The 22,957-nt window shown below is 36.1% G+C and overlaps 3 protein-coding genes across 3 annotated transcripts; 1 reads left to right on the top strand and 2 right to left on the bottom strand.

Moving 5' to 3' along the window:
• Nucleotides 1-2,108: 2,108 nt before the first annotated feature.
• On the bottom strand, nt 2,109-7,446 carry LOC117207885. The gene is made up of 4 exons (XM_033448558.1): nt 6,928-7,446; nt 4,644-4,906; nt 4,137-4,248; nt 2,109-4,035 (listed from the first exon to the last, which is right to left on the bottom strand). The coding sequence occupies exons 1-4, from the start codon at nt 6,998-7,000 to the stop codon at nt 3,743-3,745; spliced, it is 741 nt and encodes a 246-aa protein (XP_033304449.1). The 5' UTR covers nt 7,001-7,446; the 3' UTR covers nt 2,109-3,742.
• A 2,678-nt stretch (nt 7,447-10,124) lies between these two features.
• LOC117207883 (protein takeout) lies at nt 10,125-13,777 on the top strand. Its single transcript, XM_033448556.1, has 5 exons — nt 10,125-10,224; nt 11,246-11,379; nt 12,419-12,591; nt 12,830-13,038; nt 13,326-13,777. The coding sequence occupies exons 1-5, from the start codon at nt 10,146-10,148 to the stop codon at nt 13,475-13,477; spliced, it is 747 nt and encodes a 248-aa protein (XP_033304447.1). The 5' UTR covers nt 10,125-10,145; the 3' UTR covers nt 13,478-13,777.
• Nucleotides 13,778-14,449: 672 nt separating this feature from the next.
• On the bottom strand, nt 14,450-21,391 carry LOC117207884 (circadian clock-controlled protein-like). Its single transcript, XM_033448557.1, has 5 exons — nt 21,237-21,391; nt 19,780-19,872; nt 19,181-19,447; nt 18,856-19,014; nt 14,450-14,974 (listed from the first exon to the last, which is right to left on the bottom strand). Exons 1-5 carry the CDS (start codon nt 21,310-21,312, stop codon nt 14,826-14,828), a joined length of 744 nt encoding a protein of 247 aa, XP_033304448.1. The 5' UTR covers nt 21,313-21,391; the 3' UTR covers nt 14,450-14,825.
• Nucleotides 21,392-22,957: the final 1,566 nt, after the last annotated feature.

The following is a 22,957-nucleotide window of genomic DNA, read 5'->3' on the forward strand; positions in this document are numbered from 1 at the left end:
CCGCTTTGCCTTCGACGCTTGTACACGAAGAACAAAACAGAATCCAACGATGGATCGAGCACCTCCCTTTTGAAGGACTTTCTTCGATGTCGAAATTAAGCACTGACGAGTTGTTTGTGAATTAAGTTCCGAAAACATTGCGTTACACGGGCTTCGTAGTAGCATAGTTATAGATAAGCAAATCGATTAACTCGACGAAACGAAAGCTAAAGAAAATCGACGAAGCAAAAGATAAAGAAAATCGACGAAATTATATTAGGACAAGCATAGGTCAAGTGCTTTAGCATTGCATATCGTAACATGTTATTTTCTATTAGTATGTAACAGAATATTCTTGTATTTAACGTGGTGTTCGTTTATTTTACTATATTGATATTTGTATACCGATATTGATACCGATACAATAATGTATTTTTCAATGCGCGTAAAACAACGAACGGACTTAACGCAATGGTATAGAAGTTTTTGAAAGAGTTCAGAAATGACACAGTCGAAAGTCGACGTCGGTAAAACAGCGCCGCCGGTAAACGATAGCACCGCTGGGGACTTCAACGCGCGTATAAAGAAGCAACCGTTAGGCTTCGACGATTAGATCGCGGACTAGAATTTTTAAACCTACAATTTTTTTAATTTGTACAATGCTTTTTCTAAACTATTTACGGTTATTTAGAAATTAATTGTAATACGAAAAATTATCCGTTAGAGAAATTAAATTAGCATAGATATAGCGTTTTCTTCTGCAAAGCAAAGTATCCAAATGCATTACAATATTAAGCGTATATTATAAATTAGTATCGTATTAATATATTTATTCCGTTCGAATTTATTTCGATGTTATTTAAAAAGAAAAATTGTAATTGCAAACGATCCTTATTTTACAAAATTATTATAGCCGCGAATGTCGTATATCGATACATGGAAAATAAAAGCTGGTAAAAAGATTTCGTCTTCTTCAGGATTAATTTCGTTCAGGATCGTTACGTTGTATAGAGGTCGATGTTTACAGCGTTTCTCGTGATGGCGTTAGAAAGCGCAAGCTGGTCTCCGAAGAAACAATTCTCATAAATTCGTACTTTCCTCTTTCTTTCTTCTCTGAAAGCATTGCATCGACGCGATCGATACAGAGCACGATACGTGTTAATTATTTTAGTGGCTAACTTTCTCACAGTTTCCATAGTCGCGACTTTCTTCTACGCGTGGAAAACGATAGAGACGAACTGATATACGAAAAGTGGCGCTAATCACCGACATTGTCGAGATTCTTACGAATTTCTAGTTACAACTAGGTATATGGCTTAACAAAATAGATAACAAAGTATCTTGGAAACACGGTTTGTCAATGAACTAATCTTCCCTTGAGAAGCTTGCTGATCTTCGAAGTAAATGGCAATTTTCTACAGAAAGAAATTAATTTACAGAAATTAATTCTCTGGAAGATTGTTATCGTTTCGAGAACTATGATAATAAAGTTTCTGATCCTCTGCGAAGGAATAATTCGTTTTAAAAATAGCTTCAACTTGAAAAATATAACATAACTTTATTAAAATACAATATAACCAACAATATTTGTTTAACATACGTTAAAACACCGAACACATTTATATATTACTAATATATACGGAACACATTTATTATAACGAACGATAAAAGTTTGATCAAGGTACGATGAAAGTAAGCGGATGTGAATGGTAGACGTCAGAGAAGTTGGCGCGTTTAGCGAAGAATGTTAAGCACCGTTAATAAGCACCGTAACTCGTGCTCACGATAGGAATCGATCATGATCGAGCGTTATTAACCGTAATGCTTTCGTACGGTGTTACATTATACGCAAACGCACGAATCTAAAATATTTGAAATCTTAAGGTTAACGATTCGTAATAAAATCGTATTAGAAACATCGATATCTTTTAGAAGCGATACTTTAGCAGCGATATTTTTCAGAAGTTTAATCGCGTTTCCCTGACTATCGTACCTTCTACCCCTATAAGAATCGAAAATTTGAGAGTAGAGTAAAATTACTCGTAATTAATTCTACAAGTAGATAACCAGTGAGATTTCTATGGCTGGAAATAAGAGGAGAACGAAGAATAACAAAATTACATCGAATGTTTCGTTTTTTAAAAAATCAAGTTTTTCCAATTCCAAACATATCGTCGAATTAAAGAACGATTCAACTTTAATCCACGAAGATCGTTCGATAGAAACCGTACAAGATGGTCCATTTATTTTTCGTTACAAAAAAAGACAACGACGTTTCGCAGGGGCATTTTCAAAGTCGGTACCTCTGTTACCTAATGTCTTCCTTTTAACGCAAATTATCGACAGTGTCCGATGAGAGTCGACGCACCATGAGAATGCGAGGTCAGAGACCGTCAGCCTCTCAAGGCGAACAGCTATCCTGACAGAGGAAGAAAGTCTCGTATTCGCTTCGTTACGTTCGTTAGTACGAACGGAAGAAGAGAAGATTCGCGATTTCCGAGAAGCTCTTGAATAATCCTTGAATCGTAATTTGCTATCGTAAAAAGCCAATTGTGTGGTCTTACTCAATGGACATGTCGATAGATACGATCGAAGAATAGAAGTTACGAGTAGAATAGATGTATCGACCGATGGGATTTTTCATTCGATGAATAGCCAATAAAGAGATGAAAATTCAGTTTCTCGTTCGTATGAAACTAACAGGTCTGAATATTTGCATTAGACCGCGAAGAAAATAAAAACACTTGAAAAAGAGGAATAACTAGAATTAATTGCATTATCTGTTGCAAAATTGTCTGACAAAAGATCAGCAGGTGGAGTAACTAAAAATACGTAAGAGACAACCAGGAAATAACTATAAATTTGTGTTTGCTTTTAAAAATTCAATCAGCCCTTTCTACTTCTCTTAAAATCGCTATTTTCTACGTATCAAACGTTTACGGAAACCTATAATTTCCGTATCCTGGTTTTTTATCGGAACGTATAAGTATGTCATTCGTGATTCATTTTGTATGAAGACTTTCTTCAAGAAAATGAAAAAATGTCTCTCCACGTTTAGTTTAGTCCAGAGAATTTGCAGTCTTCTAATTAGAATCTCGCTTTTTACATAATAAACGCATCTCTTCTTATCGATCTCACTTGTATAAGTAATCGATATTCTCCGAATTAAAAAGAATCTAGCTGATTTGTAATTATCTTTCTTTTGCCTCACACATGAGATTCGTATCCTTCTTTTTCACTTATGTTTTATCATTTTCCCCCTTTCCAATTTCTTACAAAACGTGTATAAAATAAAATCAAACGATAAAGAAATATTTCTGGCAAATACCAAAGTGTCGACCAAAAATACAAAATATCCAAAAATACGAAGTACCAAGTGATGCCCAAAAGTATTCACCAGCTTCTTCAATAAAATTATATCGAAATCTGTAAACACGTATGATTCTTTATAAAAGTCTCGTGTAAAATATAATTTTTTCGATCTAAAGTTCAAATGCGTCATAAGTCGCGAAGTAGTTTTGAAATAAAAATAGATAACGTAAACTGCATAATGAACTATTTTTACCAACACATAGAACAGTATAGAGCACATATAGAACAGAAAGAAAATAATTTGGAAGCTACTTAGATAAATTTCTATTCTTCGTATTAAACGAGCCAAAATTAAAAAGTTACAACTTCGATATCACAATCGTCTTTATCTCTCGAAAGTTACATTTTACAAAAGAATTAAACAAAGAATCGTGACACAACCCTCGCAGAGTTATCTCGTAGGTCTCGGTTTGATGATTTTGTCGAAAGGAAAATTACGAAAAGAGCCGTCAAAAATCTCCGTGTACCCTTTCGAAACGAGTTCGTTGATTATACGTCTGGTAAGCACAAATCCAGGCTGCCACGAGCCATTTATTATTTTATCGAGAATATTCTCGAGTATTTTATGACCGGATAGCAAATTTGTGATATGAAGCTTCAAATCCCCGATCTGTTGTACATCCACATCGACTCGAATCTTTTGTCCTGGTTTTCTGGTAACGACGGTCGTTTGAAAGTAATCATCTAAGAACAAGACAGACGAGATAATTTTATATTTTTCGTGCATGTTAAATTACTCTGAAATCGTTCGCAGATAAAAAGGTAATATCGAAACTCTGTCTTACAAAGATCCAACGTGAATTTTCCCTTATTGTTTATACTGGAGCCTAGTGCTGTCCCTTTAAACTCATACCAACCTGACAGGAATTTTGCTGGGAAACTCTGAGTGTACACTATCTAAAAATTAATAGCATTTTTTAATTAATAGTTACTAGTAACTAGTATCGCAGTAAATCTTCGTCTTTCTCTTTGCGATTGTTACGTTAGTATCTATCGTTTGTATTACGAAAGAGATAGACAGTTTCGACGCTGTAAGAGAGGAATCGCGTTGAGACGCACTTTGAACCGATTTTCAGAAACTTTGAAATTTCGTTGCAACGATTTACAGACGGCCAGTGTGTATTTTTATTAGTTCGCAGCTGTAGCAGCGCTGATAGATTGCCTTCGAGTCTTTAAAGACCATTGCAATAAGAAAGATAAAGATCTTATGTTGGAAACATTTCGAAAAAGGGAAAGTTGGAACTACTATGCTTTCTACTACTTGACTTTAGTGCTTAGGCATCTTTGCTTACCTTGTAATTCGGTATGTCACTGACGAATTTCGTCACTTTACTGTTAGTCCATCCACTCTCGGTAACGTTCCTTAGCGTTAAGGTAAAGCCTAATTTGTCATTTCCGCGTGACGCTGATACTTCTTTGGCGAAAAGTGGATCAAAGGTGACTACATTGTATTGGGGAAGGCCAGTTTTGAAGTAAGGTCGAACCGCATTTAACGCTTCTCGTATGCATCCATCGAATCCTGGCACATTTGGATGACAATTCTTGAAATAGTCCTCTAAAAGAAGAAAGTACTGTTAGGACGCTGTAATTGAAGAAATCCATTAAAACTTGCACAGCTGAAATAAACCTCGCGTAGGATTTCGAATTCTTAATAGAAAAAAAAAAAAGAAAAAAATATGAAGCTAGATACGGCGTTTTAGATTACCTGAACTAAAAAGGAGAAGATAAATTGGAAACATGAAAACCATAGAATTATGTTACCATTTTAAGTATACAGTAATCTAGTTCGTAATAGTTTCAACGTGTTTGAACGTGTTTGATGCAACATGCAATTATGAAAATTAGAAGAAAAAAAAGCAGATATAAAGTGTTATCGTGGTATCAATATCGTGCAATATTCTAATTATTATTTCAATAAAAAACAGTAACGCAACAAGATGGGGGGAGGGGGCATTACTGTTGAGAGAATACGAAATTACCATTTAGAAATATGTTAGTGACAGATGTAAATAATTAGTATTATAATTGTAAAATAGGTATTAATCGGCTGTACTCTCCGATACTTTTCTATTTCTTCTGAAAAATAGCAATTCTCTTCTAAACAACGTGAAAATAGATCGAAACACTCCGTACGCTTTATTATTCTTCGAATACCACAAGGAAATTATAATATATATCAAATGCTGTTTTCCTCTTTCGCAACAGACCGTCCGTTCACCCCAATTTCCTTACAATTGTTCCGAATCATTTGAGAAAATTTCACTCGCATCGCCTACGCTTCATTGCATTCCTTAGGGCCCTATCAATATACAGGGTGGTTGGTAACTGGTGGTACAAGCGGAAAGGGGGTGATTCTACGCGAAAAAAGAAGTCGGAAATATAGAATAACAATTTTTCGTTCGAGGCTTTGTTTTCGAAAAAATCGACTTTGAATTTTCGTTCGGTACGCGTGCGGTACGTTATAACGGATCTCACTGTAGATCGTTGTCTCGATAGAAAAATTAGAAAAAAAAATTAAAAAAAAATGTTATTATACTTATCTATAATAAGTATTAACTTATTATAAATAATCAGCCATGTCACCGCGCCACGCCAGAAAAATTACTGAAAATTCTCAACGCGAGAATTGATTGTAATTTTGATAAATAAATTAAAAAAAAAATGTTTACCAACCACTCTGTATATTGTCATTATTTCGAGATTGTCGGCTAAAAGGATCAATATGTATTGTCAATATTTATTGATAAACCACATTTTCATCGAGAACCTTGAAATATCGAGGATATTATCGATCGCCTGAGGACGCCTTAGTTTTCGTCCATAAAACTCGCACTGTTATTAGTTTAATCAATTACTCATTGTTTAATCGCAATAAACTTTCTTATCGATTCGCTAAATACACTAATATTTTGTTCTTATTATCTTTACTTTATAATCTTGTTATTACTTTAATGGAAGCATTGATGATAATAATAGGTTGGCCCATGGTGAAAGTCGTGTTATTCAATATCGTGGTAATATTTTAACGAGGCATTTTTCGAAACCTTCTCTCGCGTAACTCGTCAAGATGTTACGTGAAAACCCGTAAAGAGAAACAACGAACATCGCGAGCAAATAACAATGAAGAATTGCGAAAACTGCATTTACGATTTTACACTTTGCCTGTACGATCTTGGCCAACGTAATTTTACTCGCACTGGCAGAAACATGAATATCATTTCCTTTTCTTTTCTCTACTCATAAGAGAAAAACCAGCAAAATACTACTCAGCCAAATAAGCAACAATATTCCATATATAAAGAACCATCGTGCAAGAAACGAAGCTCTTGTAATCCCAAAAGGAAGACGATAAACTACCGAAAAAAATTAAAGCTACTGCTACTATCGAACCAATCTGCAATTAATTCTTCCAATTATTCCTAGCGATACGATCGATTCTAATCACCAATCGATCCTTCGGTCCATCGAATCCGCGTATCATATCAATACCAATAACAGCACTGTTTCGATTCCAGCTTCGAGAAAACGAAAATGTCTGGATGGAAGAAATTCAACTTTGAAATGCCATTCGCTTACCAAAGTCTGCACTTATCGATGATGCACAAAACAAGGAGATGAATATGACGAAAATCTGGATCGGCGATGACATCTCAACGATCGATAACGTGTTGCTGGTGCAACGCGTTCGCGACCAAACGCACGAAAAATGTAATTCCGAGCAACGCGAACGATGCTTACGCTTTCACTCTCGACCATACATCTGAGAGAAAGGTTAACTGTATTGGGTTTTTGTACTAAGATTTTCGGTCGATCCTACACAATCCAGCGTCGAGAACTGGCACAGTTCGCATTTATCAACGACACCAAGTAATAAAAAATTGAACGATCTTCCACGGTGGAATATTTTACACTGTACTTTCTGCTGCTCTATTTTCTCGCAATCTAGCGAACGTGTATTTTTTTGTTCGTGGATGGTGACATGACTGGTACAATCACAATTTTCTGAAGGATTTTCAACATCCTTGAACGATGGCGTAAATGGAGAGAATTAGATCTAGCGACGAAGAAGGAGTTGTTTTGTAAACAGGCTGCTAGCTAACGTAAGACATCTTTGATATTTAAGACTAAAATTGTCTTCTTATTAAACTTCTAGTGGCGAAGTCGTCGATTTATGCAACGTTTCACGAACTATGCTTCATTTTGAAAGAAGTTCGATTTGAAAGTGAAAAGAACATAGATAAATATATATAGGGACACTTGATCGAAACAAGATTCAATGGAGCTCGTGGTAAATGTTAAGTGCTGTTAACGTGTGACACGCAAGAGTAACAATTTGTGGCAAAACATCTGCGCGAAATGAAAATTTTCTAAATAAAGTTTGAACGTTTCTGGACTGCCCGTTAAGTATTGTAAAAATTTTCTCCGAGATTTCAAATCTGTTTTGCATTCATAATAAAACGTTACTAACACGACTCCAGGGAAACTAGTCACTTTCCTTTATCGATAGTTGTTAATAACGCGCGAATGATCTTTACGTTATTTTCAATTTTCGTTAAGAAAATATTTTATTTAAGGTAACGTTATAAAATGTAAAATATAACGTTAAATACCGTTACTCCTACAAACGATAAACGATATTATCGAAGTAACCGGTATTAGCATTGTGAAATATTCGGTATGTATAAATAGAAAGCGAGAGATTAGAACGAATAAGTATTAATGAGAGATTAGAACGAAGAAATAGGTGCGAGAAACGGCGGATAAATAGTGAGAACGGAATCAAATAGAAAGAACGGATAGACGCGAATAATATTGAGTCTACTAACGCGTGAATGTACGGATGATGTAGAGATTGCAAACTAACTTGATTTTTAATTAATCGCGACTCCTTTTGTATCATACGTGAGAAAATACGTAAGCTCTTTAGTAAGCGAAAGTTCCTTACATAATGTATCCGCGTTATACGAGATGTAGCAACAAAATTTCGAAAATAACCGACTTAAAAAGGATCCTATTTTCGAAATTAAATAAATGTGAGACTATCGCCTTCGAAGTATAACTCTAAAGACTGAATATACGCACCGCAGCGTTAGGTATATTATTTGTAGCATTTGTTGCAACTTACTTTGCGATATCCATTATAATTTTCAATTTTATTTGTATCAGTTTGATACAAATTCGGATTTCGTAAATTCAAAAAGAAAAAGAAAGTTTCTTTTATTAGACGTGATGGAACAGTCTCAAGAGCGAATATGAAGATACTGCAATGATATGGACGATTTTGAACTTGAGAATTCTTTTACAGAAAACGAAATAGTTCTTTTTTATTTAAAGAAGTGTTTTCTTTAAAAAAAAATCGCCTTTAATCGAATTATTTAATGTTAAACGATTTTGAATTTTCCTTGCACCTTCCTGAAGACCACCATGCATACAATCGAGTAAAACCTGACCACGAACGTTCACGGATAATTCGACGTCGTACGTGTGAAAAATTGTTCAAACTTTATAAGACAAAGTATATGACTTTGGACTTGCGATAAAAATAATTTGAATAACAATTTCTAGCTTTCGCTAAAACGTTACTTTTCGTTCGTTCAACATGTACATCTCTTCGCATTCATTGCACATCAAAACAGGAGCGAAATCGAAGGTAAATATACGTTCTTATATGAATCCATACCGAGCGTTCAGTCTACCGAGAATCTGATTACAAAATACAACAAGCATGATTACAAATTAATGCAAATTGTCTGCCAGCATTATCAGGAACGTCATATTATAACAATCAATCTTTCATTCCGTTGTATCATCTTCTATATCAGATACCTGCATTGCATTTAGAAATCCGCGATTTCCATTAATAACTAATTGTAAAGTGAGTTCGTTATGTTAGCTTCTCTTTTCTTGTTACCTTAAGACAAAAGCTTATACAATGGTAAAATCATGCAAAGAAATAATTTTGATAATACGAGGATCGACCACGATCGATTTTAAATTTGAAAATTAAGTACTCGTCCGTAGAAAAGGCACGCGAGACAAAACTAAATTAAACTACTAAACTAAGTAACTAAATTGAGGATAAAACAAAAGTAAATTGGCCGATAATCGAATGTTTCTGTTTTAACCTTAATATCAGCTACGTCCGAATCGATAATAAAAATAACGCCTAAAGAGTTTCGTTCTTCTCACATTTGTAAAATAAATAAAAATTTCGCGAAACTCTGCAAACAACAAACATCGTCAAACAATAATTTAATATTGCAAGAAATCCCAGAGTATCCTCCTACGTAAACGAGTTGAGACGAGGGAAAGCTTAAAAAAAGGGGAAAAAATCAATATCAAGCGCCATTGGTATAAAAATAGAGACGCGTGAACAGGACGCAGTTGGAACATTTCGCGAAGCAACTTTCCAGTCCTGCTGAGAGCGCGGCAAGATTGGAAAAGATCGAAGAGTATCTGGGGTATATACTTTCGACTAGGTCTAACATGGCCTAGCCTAGAGACTCGTCTCTCTTCCCAGACGAAGAAGGCGCAGGTGCATGTTGCACAGCAGTGAAAGTATCCGAGTGCAGTTACGATCTGTCAATGCCCTCTTGCATAGTCGGTAGAAGTCTAGCGGTGCCGTTTGACCAGGACCCGGGATTTTCAGTTCGCTCGTCGAAAGTGTCGGTGTCTGTCAGCAGCTTCTATACCTGGTGAATCCTCTTTGCCGAACGACCGAGCCCACGAAAGCTCTTTAACGACGTTGAAAACCTTTTTCCTCTTTGAAACTCGCGTTGAAAGAAGCTGTCAGGATGAGCACAATGAACATCGTGACGTTGTGTTTTCTACTAGTCGTAACTGGTGTCACCACTCTCTCCATCGACTCGAATCGTGAGTAATTGAGGTTTTTCGACTGCTAGACCTCTTGCACGACAATGGGTTTGCTTGCCGATTCAAGCGAGCTGAAGGTTTAGAGCCAAATTTGTAGAAAACCGAGTGAAAGTCCGATAAGGTAGATGCGATACGGTGCATCGGAGATTTCTTTCAATTACATTCTTGATCAATTTTGGTCGGTTTTGCTAATCGTATCGGCGACGAATCGACGGCAGGTTGATCACTTTCAGGAACTTTAGTTTTTTTAATTTAGGACATCGACGAGGATGGAGCTGATTCTCTGTTCTTTCCTTAAGGTAGAAAACGAATAGGTCGATTTTTGTTTGGCTCTAGAATGGTGGAAGTAATGTATATGTTGCATAAATGCAGTTAAATTGTCGACGAGGATGGACCTTTTCCCTTGTTTTTCTTTTTTACGTAGAAATTCCTATTTTTTAATTTTTTTTTTCTTTTTACATAAAGGTAGGTGGATACTGATGTTTTATTCATAATAGTGGAGTTAAATGTTACAGAAATGCGTGCATGATCGATAACTGTGACGACGGTGGCCTTACCGTTTTAGATAGGAATTTCTACTTTTCTAGCTACGAGTAGGTGGTTGTAGATTTTTGCCGAGGCTAGAGCGATAGAAGTAAACGTTACATAAATGCACTACGCGAAGTAAAGAGGTCACTCGTGCGAATATCCCTCAGAAATTTCATTTGAATTTCACAATGTGCGGTTGAAACTAACAAGTTGCCTGGCAACTATCTTTTCGTGTAAAAGACACGGCGTTTCCGCTTGTTACCGTCTTTGATCGCGAATTGTTAATTTCCCTTTCATTCTCTGATTATAATTATCGATTCAACGAGTTTTTCTAATTTTTTCGTTTTAATCCTCTTTCTTTTTGCGTTCGTTCAATTGCCACAACTCGTTAAAACTTTCTATCAGCAATTTCAAGAAAACTATTTATTCGCACATAAAATATTTCTTATAACTCGTCGATTTAATGGTTTAATGAATTTCTCTTTATTTACAGCCGAATACGTGAAACAGTGTTCGAGAAGCGATCCAAAACTGAAAACATGTTTGATCGATGCGTTACACCATTTGAGACCGTATTTGAGTGTCGGAATACCGGAAATCGAGCTGCCTTCCGTCGAACCATTTCGCGTAAGTTCTCACCGCTTTCAATAGTCTCCTGATACATTAAAAGTTAATGTTTCCTGTTTCGTTAACAGAATCGCGCACAGTGATCCTTCGTTCGGTTCCAATAAGTATTTCAAATTTTATTAGCAACGTCACGTCCAGCCAAATTTCCATGCAAATGTGTCATTAGAATAGTCGTTTTTCGTTAAATTATACCACTTGTAATTTTGATCGCTGTTTGCAATTCAAGTAACAGGTTAAAATCGTGAATTTTGCAGTTTGAAAGAACCTACGAACGAAAAGTATAATACAATTGGGAAACCTTTTAATTAAAAATCTCTCGTATGCTTGGGATTATAATAGTATAGTAAAAAATAACGAATTTTCGATCTTTATACTAATATTATCGATGCATTAGGAAACATTGAAACCTAACGCAAGAGAACTATGCAGCACCGTCTAACGATCAATATTAGAAAATTTTGATATTTTGTTATCAATTGCGTATCGATTAATTCTCTCTGGACATTTTTCAAATCTTTTTTCCATACATTTCTGATGTAAATATTAGGTTGCCCCAAAAGTTTCTAAGGAGGTAGTCCATACACAACATTTTTTGTTTTTTGTTATTTTATTGAATTATGTTTGATCCATTTTATTCTATTGCCACAAAAGGGATCGTACATAAATCCATAAAATGATATAAAATAAAAAATATTGTACATCTATTATTTCGCTTATGAAACGAAAGAAACTATTGGGGCGACCTAATATTTACATCAGACATGCAAATTTTCTCATTTTAGTCAATTACGTTAAGATACTTAGAAATGTATGGAAAAAAGATGTTAAAAATGTCCAGGGACAATTGATCTACAGACTTTTCATGCCAATCTAATACAACTGGAATCAGAGATCAAAGGGATATAAATTCTCATGGTCATGGCTTTCGACTTACAGCAATGAAAATTAAAATATGACAGGGAATTTAGTAAATTTTAATATTCACCCGTTTACTACTGGTTATCCCACGTATCTGCTACGACTCCGCGTATTCTGACAGATGGACGAGCTGACTCTCTCCCTGACAGGTGGTACAAACGGTTACAAGGTTCAACTGCGTGAACTGTTCGTAAAGGGAGCGAGCAACTATACCGTGGAAGACATCAAACTCGGCTCACCCTTCGAAGCCATTGTACGAATGCCAGCCCTCATTTTGGACGCGCATTATTCCAGGTTCACGATCTGCAAACGCTTCTGCTCTATTTAGATTCTGCTCTCTAACCGTTTACTTTATTAACTTCTTCTTACGTTCATACATAAAACATGGTATGGCAATTGTACGTAAGAAAAGACGAAATGGAATATTAACAATTTACATTAAAATGTTCAACGAAATAGAAACAAAAAAAAAAATTTCTTTTAACTTTCAACTTTCAGCGATATTGTCATTCATTTTGGTTTAATATGTCAGTTCAGGAGTGTTAATTATCTTACCAGCCAGTGGCAATGGAACGTTCCACGCTCGGTTTGACGATGTCAGAGCTCTGGTCAAAGGCACCGTTTCGACGAAAGAAAAGGATGGAAAAACGTACCTTAACGTGGATAACCTTGACGTTGTTCTGGAAGTGAAGAATGTGAATATGAGGGTCCGAAAGATTTTTAATAACAATCGAATCCTTAGTAAGTGTCTCGTTGAAAATAGAATGGTTTTATAAATATAGATATTTATATTTTTGTTCCTCTTATATCGTTAGCTCTTAGTCTTCCGTACTACTTAATCATATCCATTTCCCTGAGTTTCTTAAATAACTTGAATTAAATTTTGATACAACGATTTCTAAGAACATCTCCTAGACGGATAACAATTGTAAAACTTTACCTAGAACACTACTAGCAGAATGCTACGTCATGTCGCTAACAACCGATGACTAAAAGTATAATTTGTACAAATTTGACTATGATTACAGCCGAGGCAACCAACCTGTTCCTCCGTGAAAACGGACAGGAAGTTTTAAAAGTGATGGAGCCGCAGTTGAAAAGGAAGCTGTCCGTACTCTTCGCTGGAATCGTTAATCAATTGTTACGTCACGTGCCAGTCGAAGTTTTCCTACTGCCTTGAATTTCGCATTTTTTCTCGGAAAAAGGAAAGATACGATTAAGAAACAAAAAAAAAAAAAAAAAATCTAAGAAAACGACAAATAGTCCAGATTAGTGCGTTTCACCGAGGGTTACGATACAGTAACGAGTAACTTAATAATAACTTCGGGTTAATAACTTCGAGTAGAACAAGATAAACAAGGAACAGTATTGTTACGACGTTTAGTGTAATTCGTTTCAGTGCAACTGATAGTATAAGGTTGAATTTATTGTAGAGAAGGCAACAAAATATATGTATATTGTATATATTTATAAAAGCGTAGGTTTGTTTTTTTATCAACTATTTACCCTTGACCCGATAATATTGTACGCAATGATCACTCATGCAATAAAAATGACAGGAGGAGAATCGTTTTGCAAAGTACAATCGTTTTGTATTACAAGATTTCTATGCTTACAACATTGTGAATACGTTTCTCTATAATTTACATGTACTTTGCATTTTAAAAATACGTAGACGGATGTTTACAAGAATCTGTGCAAATATATCGACTCGAACGTACCTATGCTCTTCGCTTTTTTTTTCTAATTAATTTTGTGATTACGGTATCTTGCACCTGTATTTGAATTTTGATCGCTTAATCCAACGATGAGTGATTAAATAATTCATTATACGAGAGATGTCGAAAAAACAAAAGAATTAACGGTTTGCCATGCTCGACAAATTGAATAAATAAAAATTGTTTAACATAGGTCTGTGAAGTATTGTAACAATTCCAGAATAGCAAACAACTTTTGTAAAGATATTTTTGTGTATTTTTTTAATTTACTCTTAACTTTTTACGAACGTGTACGATCAGCCTTGACACTCTGTAATCTGTTTATAACTTTCTACCAGGCATCTGCCTACTTATCCTGATTGATTAAATTAGTCGAATTAAATTAATTCATCAAACCGAAATGATGAGGAATTATCGAATTAAAGTTACCTCGATTAACACTCGACATCGCGTTTATTTATATCTTACATGATGCTTCATCCAATAACAACACTAGTTAACAATCCATGTGTATAATCACCGCTTTGTTAGCAGCTGTGTCTTCGGTAATTAAAAAAGGATCCTCGAAACCCATACAATTTGTGTATCAAATAAATCTTACAAAATGTCCATAAAATTATTCGTCTTACGTCGTTTATATAATTCAATCAGTTCTGCGTCCCTTTCTCCCATTTCAATCCACGTTTAACTCCATCGAAAAATCTATCCAGGTTCCATTCTTCAATTTTCTTCAAATTTCTTTCTTCCTTCTTAGATCTATGCTTTTTCCTTTTTTTTACAATTATTTTATTGCTATAGTTCTGACGTGACTCAAGGAAACACAGTTGAGAAAGGTATCTTCGAGAAGAAACGATTGGTGAATTCGGTCAGATACGTGTCCCAAGATTCTGTCAATTTTGGCAATATTGCTCGGTATATTAGAGGCCAGTATTCGTTGATGAAGACGAGAGCAGCTCGGTCTGAAAACAGAATTGTTTATTTTGTTATTCGTAATCAAAATAATAACTAAGAAAAATTCGGAATCAAAAAAGTGCACAGAAAGATATTAGGTTAAGTAAAAAGTTCTGAGCGTTTTTCGCTAGATGTCTTTAGTGAGCCATATCTCACGATGTGCACATCGCATCGAGTCATAGTATACACCGATTTCAAGGTGATATTACGCATCAAAAAGGTTCTTTGTCAGTTTTGTGTTCGGTGAAGCCAGTTGTGTGTTACAGCGTTCGAAAATGGAGATAAAAAAAGAGAAAATTCGATACATTCTTCAGTACCACTACGACCAAGGTGAAAAGGCGGAGCAGGCGGCCAAAAAAATTTGTGCTGTTTATGGACCCAGTACAGTATCGAATGCAACAGCAAAGCGGTGGTTCCAACGATTCCGTTCTGGTAATATGGACGTCGAAGATGAGGCACGCTCTGGTAGGCCAATCGTCGAAAATGTGGATAAAATCATGGAAATCGTCGAGTCGGACCGGCATGTGAGCACTTATTCCATTGCCCAGGAACTGAAGATTAGCCAGAAAACCGTTTGGAACCATTTGCATAAGGCTGGTCTCAAGAAGAAGCTCGACGTATGGGTGCCACATGAATTGACGCAAAAGAACCTTTTGGACCGAATTGATGCCTGCGATTCTTTGTTGAGACGTAACGAAATCGACCCATTTTTGAAGCGGATGGTGACTGGCGATGAAAAATGGGTCACATACGAGAACAACAGCCGAAAAAGATCGTGGTCCAATCGCGGTGGGCCGGCCCAAACGATCGCCAAGCGTGGATTAACGGCCAAGAAGGTTTTATTGTGTGTTTGGTGGGATTGGAAGGGAATCATCCATTATGAGCTGCTCCCATCGGGGCAAACACTTAATTCGGACCTCTATTGTCAACAACTGACCAGACTGAAGCAGGCGATCGACCAGAAGCGGCCAGAATTGGCCAATAGGAAAGGTGTTGTGTTCCATCAAGACAACGCCAGGCCGCACACATCTTTAACGACGCGTCAGAAGCTCCGAGAGCTTGGCTGGGAGGTTCTATCGCATCCGCCGTACAGTCCAGACCTGGCACCAAGCGATTATCACCTTTTTAAGTTTTTGCAAAATTTTCTTGATGGTACAAAACTGGCCTCAAGAGAGGCTTGTGAAAATGAGCTGGTCAAGTTTTTTACCAATAGGGACGAGGACTTCTTCAACCGCGGAATTATGAAATTGCCTTCAAAATGGACAAAAGTAATCGAACAAAACGGCGCATATTTAATCTAAATCGAATAATCTTGACTATGTTAATTTCATCGTCGAAATAAAGCGAAAAAGCGCTCAGAACTTTTTACTTCACCTAATATGCTTTGTAATGTATCTTCTTTGTCGAACTTATAAAAATCGTATTATTGCAGCCTTGTTAAAGTTCTTATAGGAATTGTTCTAAATGCCTTATTTTATTTAGCGATTGCTTAAATAGAAACTGAAGATAGTCAAATCTTGTCATGACTCTTTTAGCTGTCTGGACCTACGGAATCCAACTATGGGGAACAGCAAGTAATTCCAACATTAAAATACTTCAATGCTTCCAATCGAAAACGCTAAGATCCATTATAAATGCACCCTGGTATGTCACCAACGAACTAATACATCGCGACCTCGAGATACCAACAGTCAAAGAGGAAATAGCAAACTATAGCGACAGATATAGCAAAAGAGTCGACAAACATCGAAACCCCCTAATCACTGGACTACTCGATACGTCGGACCAGATCCGCTGGCTGAAGAGGCACTACCCGCTAGACCTAAACGCTAGATTCAATTAGTTATCTAAATTAAGTAATATTTACTTATTTATAATACTTACTTATAAATTATACTTATCTATAATAAGTTATTATAAATAATTATAACTTATTATAAATAATTAGCCATGTCACTGCGCCACGCCAGAAAAAATTACTGAAAATTCTCAATGCGAGAATTGATTGTAAATTTTAATAAATAAAAAAAAAATGACTCTTTTGAAGAATAGAATATTGTATCGATTTATACATTATAATCATTTTATAAGAAGCAATTAGAAGCTAACTTTCATGCTGATAAATCTACAACAATTACATAGACAAAGAGGCTAAAGGCTATTCTCTGAAGAAGAAAATTAATCAACAGTCATTGTCAAACGACAAATGTTAAATATAAATGTAGTTACTTGACACAGCCATTAACATGCCATTGTGACATCAATCACATCTCAATCTACATCAGTGATAAGACATTGACCGCCGACCTTCGGACACTTTTGGACACATCACCACCTTATCATCATAGCATACACCAAGGCTGTGACCCACCTTAGTCCACATCAGAGATAGGATATGGACCCCCGACCTTCGGACACTTTTCCACATCATAACCTACACCCAGCCCCTCAACATTCTAAAACCAAAACGTATATAAACCGAGACTTCACCCAGCTCGAGCAGTTCTTGTTCCTCTTCTAGTTACAAATATCCCCTATTCTCCGGTTCGGTGTTATTTTGTAAGTGTTAACATTTATAATAAAGTTTTATAAAGGAAAATAAGTAGTTGGGTTACGACTCAGCCTTCTTACTACCACCCAAGTACCAACTTTACGTGACATCATCATCGGATGAATAAATCGCACTAAACTGCCGCATAAATTCCATTCGCTACCAAAACAAGAATCTCATTGTTTTGAGAAAATACAAAATTATTTAAACAATTACATCGTAATCCAATACACTGTAGCGGCTCGTGGCCGTAGAGAAAGATCCAGAATTGAAGTACATGTGTTGGCCACATGGCCCGTGAAACAACGTCCGACGACAGGACGTCGTAAAAGTATAAATCCTGGGATTTACTAAAAAACCCATGGGCCTTCGAAAAGAAAATTTATCGTTTTATTGCTTTCCATTCCCACCTCGGAAAAAACTCTCTCTTCCGAGGAGACCTTATAAAAGGGAAAACGAGGGAAAGCTAGGGACAATCCATCATAGTCGTTCATTGTCGTTGACGGTAGCTGACGGTAGTCGTTGGTAGTCAATCAGTACGGTTAGTCAATCGGACAGATAGTCACAGCTAATTCGTACCGAGTTTCTATCGATTCTGTATCAAGTCTGTGTCAATTCTGTATCATTCTACCAAATGTCCAAATCGGACAAATTGTGAATGTAAACAACTAAATAAACAAAAAAAATTCTGTATCCTCATCGCTCGAGCTCGATGTGCGTCATGTTACGATCTAAAATGACGCGCATTCGAAATCGAAATAAACATCGTCGAAGTTAAACACCGGAGTACTTTAATAACACCCAACACGCCCTTACTACCTCGACATAAAAGATTAAACAACGATGTAATAACGTAAATATGTGCGCTACAGCGAGACACAAAGCTGTACATTCGATGCTCATCCAAAGTCGATGGTCACGTAACAATCCGACGATATCGTAAGAAAAAGCGAATGAAGTCCGCAGAGGCAAAAGTACTAGAATAAGCAGTAAATAACAGCAAGATATAGCGATTCTATGCTAATTAAGCGGCACAGGATTCTCTTGAAACTCGAGTCCCGGTGTACATGTACTTATGGCAACGTAACATTATGCAATGATGGAATGTCGAGACAACGTCGTTCAACTAATGAAAGTTCCTGTCGATTTAAGGCAGTTACCTTAAGTAAACAGCAAATTGTACCTACCATGGTACTTAGTTCTATTAGTAATCGTGCTTTTTTGTCGCAATCGTATAATGATCGTGTCATCCACATTATTTTCCACAGTATTTTTATTTAACGTAACAAATCAATTTATTCGCTATAATTATTAATAACGATGGTCTAATATACTTACTCAGTTCGTTGTTTCCATTGAAGAGATCACTGAACCAGATCTTCATATCTCCAACTGTAGGCGATAGTTTGAAGTGTTCCACAACCCATATGTCGTTTACTACGTGACCGGAGATGTCCCATGTGACTCTGAGGTCCTCCATGCTAATGTTGAAGAAACCTGTTAGATGCAAATATGAGAAACGTGGTACGAATTATTTTAAATCCTATTGTCTTGTTACGCTGTAAGAAATAGTAACGAAATAGTCGCGTGAAACAGCGTAATTCTGCCTTTATATCGTAAAATCCAAAGAAGATATTAAAGTCTGTTGTATTAATTAGTATACCTTTTCCACCCACTCTAAAAGATGCCAGGTAACCTTCGGCTTTGTAGTTGCCATCGATTAAAATCTTTGGTATCTCAACGTCGATTTCCAAGCGGAAGAGATCGTCTACCATCTCCGGTTTCACAGATAAGAAACGTGCTTTGGCAAGACCGTATGTTCGAATGTCCGTGGCAAGCATTTTTCCACCCTGCTGGCCATTTTCGAATTCCATGGAATGAGACTCGGTGTAATAAGGATCCAAAACGGGTATGTCGAACTCTGGCAATCCTGTTGCGAAGTTTGCAAAAATTAATCGTAACTCGTGAATAAAAAATTAAACGAATCAACCTCTATTATCTTAATGGTATTATATTCGGTAAAAAGCCTAACGTAGTCTTTGAAATTACGCAGCGTTATGTAATCCTTCTCGCTTTAATGCGATCCAAGAGAGAAATGGAAAAATCAATCGTTGCAAGGACGAATTCGAGATAAGTTTAAGCAAAAAAGTACTCGTAATTATTGGATTGTGACGCGTATGAAAACAACTCGATGAATAAATTTATCAATTGATCTACCTTCGTGAAAATGACAGAGATGTAAGCTAGAGATAATTATATTACCTGAAACGAACGTGGGCCATGCTTCTTGTATGGCTAGCCTCAAACAAGATGAAAAGTCATCGGAATCTCTTTTGCAGGTTTTCACGGTTGCAGCTGAGGAATAAAATAAATACAAATTACTCATTGATAGAAAAGACTTGAAATTAAATTAAACGCAATAATGAGAAACAATTTTCGACATATGTAATTTCCAAATAATTGAGATACGTTCTGTTATATTATTGGAAATACGCACTGCCCATCTCCTAATATATTTCAAATTAACTTTAAAATAAAAAAGAATCGCTCGTGTTTAATTTGTTAAATATTATGCCAGAGATTTTTGTAACTATCGAAACATTCTTTTAATGAGACGTAAAACGTTCGACCATTTATCAAATTTTTATTACTAATTTATTATTCCAAGTGTTTAAGCAAAAAGATAAAATTATTTTGCAATCGTCTTTCTGGAAAAATAACATTTACACTAGGGATATCTTGAGAGAGAAAATTTCAACGATTATAAGCAAATATTTAAAGCATCTCCTCCTTAGTACAATGCTCTATAATAAAATTTTATTTCATGAGTTAAACTTACGTATCATGGTCATTTGTAACCATAGTTGCCTAATTAATATGACATTAGTACTCGTTAAACGAAAAACCATTCGTGTTATTCCGCGATTCATAAGGGAAAACGAATAAACACAGTGAACGGCAGTTTTCAGATATCGCTAAAATTCAACTAACTAACACGCTGAAACGACCCACGTTAACTTTCTAACTCACTAGTTCTACGGAACAAACAAAGGAAACTTTTACTTGTAATTCGAGGTAAAAACAAACCTATTTCGCGCGTCGATTATCGCGAATAATTACGATTTTACATCCAATTTATGTAAATTTATATTGCAATGATACATTACACCGAGATATTACACCGTCCAATCCCAAAATTATAACAATTTTCCTATGATAATTTCTTCCTACGTAAATTTTGGACTGGGAAATTTTGTCCACTCGAATGAAGTTTATTTTAATTAGCTCTTAATTAGCGTTAGAAAGAACTATAGTAATAATTGCGAATACGATTTAACTAGCAAGGAAACTTTACGGTATAATCAAGGAATACGGTATAATCAAATAGAATAAAAGCTTTCGGAGAAGGAAAACTTACCCCTACAACCCATCATTACCACTCTCGCGCTTTTACTAGGGCCGTCATCAATCTTCCGAAGAGGAAGCTCGAAACTCTAACTTACCACCCCAACGGAAAAAGAACTAACAGAGAAAATAAAGCGTCTTGAAGCCCAACTTACTTCGGTGTCTTTCACTCGCGCTTCCGCAGAAATCCTGACTACCTCAAACAACCATAATACGCAAACAACCGAATACGAAAATAAACAATGAACCAGAAGTGAGTGAGAATTCTGAATATGATCAGAAGATTAATAGAACGATCCTAAACGTGAACTTACGGAGCTGATAATCCCCAGCGACGATAGCGATAGCGCATAACGCGATGACAACTGCACGAACGGTGTGGAACGACATGGCGTACTTTGGTTAAAAATCTCCCAGCTAGCCTAGCCAATTATAAGCGGTCCGTTTATATAGTTTCCAGCGCCAAGGACTCCAGGCAGAGAGCTACGTTGCAAAATTGCATGTCATTAAAACGCGCCAACACGTGAGAGGCGAGAAGCAGCGCGCTACGCCTGGCCTATGATACACACAAGTGCAACGAAGTAACGATCGGTGTCGCGAATTCCGGAGAACGCGTAAATCCGCTCTTCTTTTGTTGAACACCAGCTACACAGGTAACGTTGTTCTATCGGAGGAGGCTGATCTAGCTTCGACTTTTCTGTCACTACATCGGCATCTCTGGCGTGCCGGCTGGCTTTCGCGATCGATGGTCTGCATAGGCATTCTCAGAACCGCTATCGGAATAATTTCTACGCTTGTTTACCTTCTAGCACTTTTGCTTTGCTGCGATATACTTCTCGAACCACGATGACGAATTATACGGGTACATGCCGATTTTGATGACAGTAGATCTGGGATGTTGGACCATGAAGATGAACGAATTTTTTTTTTATTTATTTACATTTTACAATTTGTCCAGTAGGACATTTGGTAAAATATTATAGAAAGATGAACGAATGATTCGATTAGAAAGTCTATGGAGGGTGAATGGCGGAGAAGTTACGGAGGAAGATTTTAGTATTTTTGGTTTTGCAAGGACTAAATACGATTATTACGGTAGAATTAGATCGCTTTCGACTTTTTATAGAACACTGCAATTATATTGGTAATGAGTCGATAAGCATGGTGTAAGAGATATATTGTATCGCTTATAAGCCAAAGTGTCGAGTTGTTTGCGAAACGAAGTAATACATTTTTGTTAAAAAAAAAAAATAAAGGTACAAAATTTTCACCTCTGTTTTGAGAAGTAAGATATTTATAGGATGACTCCTTAAAACGAAATAGTCATGGAATTCGAACACTTTTATTCGTAAAAATGTAAATGAGATTCATACTATATTCAAAATTGCAGAAACACGAAAACAACTCCTGCTGCATAGTTAAAGTCTGCAAACAGGTATTTGTTTTATCAATGGAAATTAGAAGTTTATGCAACGGTCTAATATTAACCAGATGATAAATATGAAATGAAATCCTACGATATTTTTAATAGAACTTTCTCATGAGCCGTTGAGTGTTATTTATTATAACTTATATAAATAAAAATAAATTATATAAATATTTTTATAAATACGCTTGAAAAAATCTAGGCAGAAATTCGTTTCACTCACTAAATGTTATAACGAGTGTCACGTTTCAAAATTTAGAAAAAATGTATATCTTTTATATACGGATAGTGTATATTTTACATACCTTTGCACTATTTTGTGTAAATATACAAATATCCACAAACCAACGATCAATGGATATAATCTTGTAATTATCACGAGCTGTTTGTTTAATGATAGAACATTATCAAATTTCTTGTTATTACTGCTCTACTATACTTATTCGCTTCCGCATCGAGCAATATCTAGCTCCTTCTATTTCTGATTACTGTCTTAATGCATCGCGTGTGTAACGAATGGACTCTGATGCCACCAATCATTTAATTATCAGATGATGCGACACTGCGTGCAAAATTATAGTGCGATTTCAGGATACCGAGAATCGTAAA

This window comes from Bombus bifarius, unplaced genomic scaffold (genome assembly GCF_011952205.1).
Source record: "Bombus bifarius isolate JDL3187 unplaced genomic scaffold, Bbif_JDL3187 scf7180000008047, whole genome shotgun sequence".
NCBI lineage: Eukaryota > Metazoa > Arthropoda > Insecta > Hymenoptera > Apidae > Bombus > Bombus bifarius.

Bases quoted from the DNA above. Each gene is read 5' to 3' on its own strand.
- LOC117207885 (XM_033448558.1), bottom strand. From the start codon at position 7,000: ATGTCATCGCCGATCCAGATTTTCGTCATATTCATCTCCTTGTTTTGT. The intron at 4,907-6,927 runs GTAAGCGAATGG...TTCTTCTTTTAG, and splicing joins ATCGATAAGTGCAGACTTTG to AGGACTATTTCAAGAATTGT. The intron at 4,036-4,136 runs GTAAGACAGAGT...TCTTGTTCTTAG, and splicing joins AAAATTCACGTTGGATCTTT to ATGATTACTTTCAAACGACC.
- LOC117207883 (XM_033448556.1), top strand. From the start codon at position 10,146: ATGAGCACAATGAACATCGTGACGTTGTGTTTTCTACTAGTCGTAACT. The intron at 10,225-11,245 runs GTGAGTAATTGA...CTTTATTTACAG, and splicing joins TCTCTCCATCGACTCGAATC to CCGAATACGTGAAACAGTGT. The intron at 12,592-12,829 runs GTTCACGATCTG...TTAATATGTCAG, and splicing joins TTGGACGCGCATTATTCCAG to TTCAGGAGTGTTAATTATCT.
- LOC117207884 (XM_033448557.1), bottom strand. From the start codon at position 21,312: ATGTCGTTCCACACCGTTCGTGCAGTTGTCATCGCGTTATGCGCTATC. The intron at 19,873-21,236 runs GTAAGTTCACGT...TTTATTCCTCAG, and splicing joins CGCTGGGGATTATCAGCTCC to CTGCAACCGTGAAAACCTGC. The intron at 19,448-19,779 runs GTAATATAATTA...ACTTCGCAACAG, and splicing joins ATGGCCCACGTTCGTTTCAG to GATTGCCAGAGTTCGACATA.